This window comes from Tribolium madens, unplaced genomic scaffold (assembly GCF_015345945.1).
Source record: "Tribolium madens isolate multiple individuals breed KSU strain unplaced genomic scaffold, Tmad_KSU_1.1 Scaffold_91;HRSCAF=231;Tcas5.2_LG7, whole genome shotgun sequence".
NCBI lineage: Eukaryota > Metazoa > Arthropoda > Insecta > Coleoptera > Tenebrionidae > Tribolium > Tribolium madens.
Window position 1 is genome coordinate 9,090,003 of NW_025401063.1, and position 7,147 is coordinate 9,097,149.

At 33.2% G+C, this 7,147-nt stretch overlaps 1 protein-coding gene across 1 annotated transcript; it reads right to left on the reverse strand.

Moving 5' to 3' along the window:
- Positions 1 to 17: 17 nt before the first annotated feature.
- On the reverse strand, positions 18 to 6,814 carry LOC123011623. Its single transcript, XM_044409154.1, has 3 exons — positions 6,743 to 6,814; positions 3,385 to 3,513; positions 18 to 3,331 (listed from the first exon to the last, which is right to left on the reverse strand). The coding sequence occupies exons 2-3, from the start codon at positions 3,492 to 3,494 to the stop codon at positions 2,155 to 2,157; spliced, it is 1,287 nt and encodes a 428-aa protein (XP_044265089.1). The 5' UTR covers positions 3,495 to 3,513; positions 6,743 to 6,814; the 3' UTR covers positions 18 to 2,154.
- Between the last annotated feature and the right edge of the window lie 333 nt (positions 6,815 to 7,147).

The following is a 7,147-nucleotide window of genomic DNA, read 5'->3' on the forward strand; positions in this document are numbered from 1 at the left end:
TACATGTTGCGGCGTGAGCAAGCTTTTATGCCAAATAGAGCTGCATCGCAAGTGCATGTGGCCTGTAGCCGACCATACAAGTGATGTACGTCAATAACTCCTGACATCATTCTGTCTTTACAACTGGTCGCCTGCAATGTTCGGCTCCAGGCTCGACCAAAAAATTAGGCTTAGGACAGTCCACAGGCCCTTGCAATAAATTAGTTTTTCAAAGCTAAGTAGCTCACACTGCCGACGTTTGATCGCAAGACAGGAAATAACTTAGTTATTATTTTTGGTATTCAAATATTATTAATTTTTCATACTGTACGGACTCAAAATATTGGGTTGGGTAAAAATTTTCTTTTCAACAGGAAATCAGTTGGTTACGTAATACACAAAAGAATAAATTTCATGTTAGAAAATAAGTTTATTATATTATGTACATACGTATTGCAACAAAATGCAGCTTACATTTTCTTGTAAATCTCTCTTTTACGTATTTTTTACAAACATAAAAAAAAACAAAAATCAATAATACCATGCGATCATTTAAATTTATTATTAGAGAAGGCCGTTTTTTGTGGTAAAATGATAAACTAGTGGAAACTGAGGGAAAAAATGTGTTCTAATAAATATTACCGTTCGAAATTTTATTATTTGACTTTTCAGCTTGATAAATTATGGATAATCAGCGTTTTCATACAAGTTAAAAAATATTAAAGCCTACTCTAATTCTAATTTAAAATGATCACATGGTAGATAATATCTCATATTTCTGATGGAGTGTAATTTAATAAAAATGCAATTTKAAAGGCGCTTGATAGAAAAAATAGTGCAAAAATAAGTGTTCCAACTTCTCAAATCTTACAACACTCAAATCACAAAGAGGGTGTTTGTAACACTTATTTTTCAATACATATTGTATAGAAGGGAATTTTTTCGGAAGAAATTAAAAAGAAATCAAAAATGTTCAAAAAAATATCTACTAAAAGATAAAAATTGGTTGAGACGCAGAACCTATTCACAAAACAGTCTTTCTGGATCAGTCTGTATTTTGAGCAAAAAAATATGTCAACAAAAATTTAGCAAATGTAATTTTTATATGTGTTCCAATATTAAAATTTCTGGTAAATAATATTGAAAGTAAAATGTTTTTAATTTTTCTTTCATGTTTTTATTAAAAAACTCATCATCTCGCCCAACTTTATCGTAAACAAATCCTTTTGGCGTCCATACTACAAAATAACATGAATCTCTACCAGTTATATGTAATTGTCCCTGTACCTGGTAGTAATAATTATGTGTCTTTTTGAGTTTACATACACCAGATACTAACTCCATAAAGGACATTTTTTTTGCTGTGATGGCCTCCAAAGGGGTTTGGTTACGACAACTGTATGGACATTTAACTTCCACTAATTCTTTTTCACCTAAAAGACCATCTGATGTGGCACCAAGAAAGCAGTCATTCTCATCGATAAAGAGTCCACAAGGTTGTATGCTTTGTTTGATAAATTCTGAAAATTCTTTTAAAGCTATCGGTTCATGGTCAATACCATAGTCGGTACTAACCGATGAAAAAGCTTTAAGCATCTGCTTCGCTGTTTTCCTTGGGTCCGTGGTAGATCTTAGTTTACAAATTTTTCCGAACGTAGAAGCGGTAACTCTTTTTCGCCTTTCTTGGTGCCAAAACAGAGAATCTTTTTGGTTTATTGTTTGATTCATTACTTCCAGAATTTGTTCTTTAGTTTTAATAATGTCTGTAAGAAATCTTTCTTTGCGTCTCAACCAATCTTCGTCATCAATAATTTTTTGAACATCTCCATAATCTTCGTCTGGTCCTTGATGGTCCGTGTTAACATTTTTTTTGTATTGTTACGTCTTTTGGCGAAGAGTTTTCTTCTGCATAACAAATTTGATACCCTTTTTTTTTAACTAAAATGATTTTTTTTGTATAATGTCCCGGACTTTTTCCAGTTACAGCTCTATGTAGAGCTGAATGATATTCAGCTCCGTGATATAACGATATTCCTGCAGCATGACATCGTAGAGAGTAACCTCCCCTTTTCGAAAAATCAATTCTTTTTCCCCCAATAAATTTCGCCACCACACTGTTGTAAGTTTCTGCGTGGTTGTTAGTCATGTTTTTAATTAAACTTCTACTGTTATAAATTAAACGATTAGCATGGGACATAATATCGTTATACAAARCACACTRTTTGAAAGGTGGAATAAGATTGACTTCGTTTGATTTCGAGCCTGTGCAGAAATATGTAGCACACTTGGTGTGCTCTCCAAAAACGTGTGAAATACATTTTCTATGTCACTTTTAAGATTAGTAACTTTTTGTTGAAAAGTAACATTTTCGCTCCGTCTATGTTTTACAGCACAATCTACTGCCACTCTCAATCTTTGAATATTACTTTTTAGGGAGGACCGCAAAGTACTGTCTACAACCAAACCTTTTGAAGTAAATTTTTTTGTTGTTAATTGTTTTAAATTGTTAGAGTAGTTCCGTAGAAGGTGATTTGAACATTCAATTTTTTGAATTTCAAAATTTCCATAGACTCTGGCAGCTTGTAATTTTTTAAACACGCTACTGTCTCCGTCTCCAACTAAAAATGCATATTTTACTCCGTGTATCTCTATACTGCGTTTAAATCCTTCTAGGATTATGTCGCTTTCCATGGACGTAGATGTCCCCGACCAGTTTTTAAAACAAAGATGATCACGTACACTATTTGACATTTGACACATCGCACAAAATTTATTACGCACACCTAAAAATAACATCTTGCCTGTTTTTTGGCCGACTATGCAGGCTGCACCAGAATGAGCATTGTAAGTAGACCGGTATGATCTCTTACACCAAGCACCGTCGGCTATAACAGTAATCAATGGTACTCCATCTTCATCCACATCACCATTTTCTCTTGCAATCTGCGCCTCACGTTTTCCTGCTTCCATCATACTTTTCCAGCTTTCTTCTTCAATAGCTTTGRGTAAACTACTTTCTTCCCTTTTGTACTGTCTGTAGCTCATCGGTAGAATATTGAGGACACTGACAAATTCCGTTAGTTGCGAATAACCACAACCAATGCTTAATGTTCCTAAGACAGATGCTTTATTCGGATTCATTTTCCCATCATCTTCGTATGTTTTGATAAGTTGTTCTTTGCACATTCTACAATGAAGGACAAACTCTGAAATGAACCCTTTTCTTTTTTCTTTTATAATTTCAAGTGCGTCGTTTGAACACGAAAACAGTTCACAATGTTTAAAAGACAAAATTTGTGTCAAAAAATATTTTATGTTTACTATTCGATTTCCTTCAAAAGATTCCTTGTTCCTGAAAAATGCTCATTTTATTATTATTTTTTAAACATTTGGGTAATTAGGTACTTTGAATCATGACTTCCAGTATTTAAAGGATGATCAGACTCTTCAGGTATTGGTGTGTTCTGACCCCTTTCCTCGTCGAAAACSCTGTTATCTGAAGAAGTATTTTGCATTGCTTTTTGCTTTGCCCATCTGTAATTTTATCAGTTGTATAAACCCAGATATAATTGTGGGTGTTTACGGAACAACTTCTAGGACACCTGGTAGAGTATATTTCACAATTTTTTCGCTTATAAACAAAGCGAAAGAACAAAAAAAAGAACAAAAAAAATATTTTCAACAAGAAGTCATTTGCTAAATGAAGATCGCGTATGGGTGTTAGTGATTGTAAAATATTTTGTTGGTTTTATCATCACTCATTATATCTACCTACTTTAGATAATATGTTTGTGGAGCTAATTAAAAAGTTGTACTGTACCCAGACATTGGATAAAAGACTGGCCGTTTATAACTATAATGGGGRCCCAGTCTTTTAAATATGCTACCATTTGATGTTTGTTATTATTTATTTTGACATGACGAAAATACGAATTTTGTGCATTTCTTTTGATTTACCTAATCTGCATACATACTAGGTACTTAAAAAATTGTGGTTATTACCTTCTCTTAGTTAATAATCTTTTGCTTTTACGACTATCAGACAGTCGCAATGGTTTTTTATTACCCATTTTGCTTTGTATTTTACAAAGTACAAAACACAACTGAAGGCGGCTTTCAAAGACGAATAGGCTCAGAGACAATGTTTCCAATATTGGGCATTTCTCGGAATCAATTCACTCATGGGAACGGGACGGGACACGTGTGAGTGTGACAACTACTGAAGGATAAAGATACGATGAATTTAACTCTCATCGTCTTTACAGTAAAATTTTCTCAGAAAAGTAATTAACCTGTAATTAACTAACAAATTTCAAATTTTAATATCATATTCACAACATATTAAATTAATTCGCTTGAATATTTTCTTTGTAAAAATAAATAACTTCGAAGGTAAAATGTCATTACAAAGATGAGCAATTTTTTCCTTTATTTCAAAATTTTTTTTTGCGAAATTTAAAAAAATTTTAAAGCTCTTTTTGTTCAAGGGGTTTTGATCGTAATGAATTGTATCATATATATTTTTTTCGTAAAAATATTTCGAATGGGTAAGCCTCAGTTTTCCGACGAAAAACCCGCAAATTGTGGTCAGTTCGTCGTGTGGAAGAATCCCCTTAAGCGGATTAAACGCCTCGATATAAACATAGTCAGTGATTCTTTTAAAATGAAACCGAATCGATTGACACCTTATATTCATCAAAATTGGCCCGATAGAAACGATGCTATGCTATAGATTGAATGTTTTTAATCAACCCATGTGCTCGAGATTCCTCTTAAGGTTACTTGCAGATGTTCTTAAAAAAGGACGACAGTCTTATCTGGTTCCAACAGAGCAGCCATATTGAAGTTTTAAAAATATATTATAGTTTGTGACACTTTCGGGATGAAGACAAATCGATTGGTATTTAATTCGTCAAAATTGGTCCACTAGAAGATGTCGGGAAAGTCAAATTCCAACATCCTGGTGAGTTCGGGAATGTGAATTCGTAAATGCAAAAAAATAAAAAATCGAAATGGTATGCTATGTTGATCATGACATATAGCTTACACGTTTTTTTTTTATAACAATCCAAATTGAATAAATTTATTTCAATCATTGATTTTGATAGTTTGATAATATTGATAATAGATGACAATACAAAATCCTATGCATATTGTCTAATTGTGAGTCCATTGTCATAGGTCGGTAGGAATGTTTTAAAACGACGACGACGACGAAGAAATGATTATGCAATCCACAGTTAAAACAGTATGGTCTATATCCCCTTTCTAATAAAGTAAAAACCACGTTCGTGGGTCAGGATTCAGTTATTTGATTTACTTTAATTTTAGACACAATCGTTGAAAATAAACATAATGTCAGACGAATTACATTTTACTTAGGTATTACATTTAATAAATATCAAGACAATAAGGGCATTCAACGGAGTGAATCGATTAACAATTACTTTACGATTAACCGCTTTTACGTGTTCAACAGACTACGATTGATTTGAATCGATTGAGAAAATTTCAATCGTAAAATTTTTAGGATGCAAAGCGATGTACATCGGTTTTTGGAGCATGCGTCATCATGAAATCTAATACAACTAGCCGCAAAAAAGATAGGTTATGTTTGTATGTTCCAGTCAATGAATCGTAAAGTTGGGTAAAGTGTAACATCGTTTTGTTAATAGTGTGTATTTGCACGGTTTTCTTATAAAATAGTTATTACAGCGGAAGTGTGTGTGCCGTATAAATAAATCGCATACCATTTGACTGTTGACAGTTGACATCAATGATGCAAACATGTTCAACAAGGATGTAAATCGCTTTATAATCGCTTGATTACGATTACGGATACCTAAAGACTAGGATACGACACGATGTAAAACAAAACGTCCCCGTTCTCGATAGTTCCGTTAGCCAGGCCAGATAGCGCAGTTGTTCCTTTCCCGTTTAAGTTTTAAGAGCAATGAAATAAAAAAATGGCCGTATTTACATAACGGTGAGCAAAACGCAAATAAAAAAAATATAGACAGATGGAGCAATAAATTCTCAAAAATAAGAGATAAAAGTAATGCAAAAATTTTATTGAAAACTATATTTAAAAAAATTTCGAACATTTAGCAATTTGCGCCCCGTCTCATATTTTTGAAAATGCTACGAATACGGTTAAAGATACAAGAAAAATATAAAAAAGAAAGTTGTAGAGAATGAAATTTCCAAGAAAAAAGTCCGCGAGATGATACCTCTATCTTTAATGGTTTAGGTCCTAAAGACATTCGTCGCTTGAGCGGCTTTGAACGTCTTTGAGGCCTAAACCATTAAAGATAGAGATATGGTGTCGTGGACTTTTTTGTAGAAAATTTTATTCTCTACAACTTTCTTCCTTACATTTTTCTTGTATCTTTAACCGTATTTGCAGCATTTTAAAAAACATGAAACGGAGTACAGATTTTGAATTTTAAATATTTTTTTTCTCATATTTCTCGTGAAAAATTTACTGGTTCGTTTTTTACAGCTCATTAAGAATATAAAGCTCAACATTTTTGTATTTTTTCCCAAGCAATTAGTAAACTGGTTGAATTTAAATGAATTAAAAACGATTTGAAACTGAGACGGTTAAACGCTCTAAGCGCCCTCATTTTTACTCCTCCGTACTACTTTTTTTGGGTCCAAAAAATCAAGCAATTTTGTATCTCGTTTCGTCTCCTAGTATGTAGTTCTCCGTAATTACGATTCGATTCACCGATTCGAGTGTTGAATGCCCCTATTGACTTACCTGTTAATCGATGCACAACACGCTCACACGCTGCTACAAGGAAATTGTTAATTGCTGCTGCGGTTGTTTTATTCTTTGTGTCAACTGTCTACTCTACAGTCTACGCAACAGACGACAAGTAAAAACCCAAACTGAATTACCGACCGAAACAGCGCCGCGCGCGATCCTGGTCTAGATGGCGCCATCTGTTTTGCATTAACAAGGCCATCTGAATCAAAAAGCTGCCCTTAATAAGGAAATACTCTTAAATCTGCTGCCAACTTAACCAGACATTCTTGATTATAAAATACGATGTTTTGGTAATATTAATCGCTTTTATTTTAACAGATTTTTTAAATATTTTTTTTTTCCAACACTAATATCTTATACTTTTTCTATGGTGCATTTATGCTCGAAATTAAACTA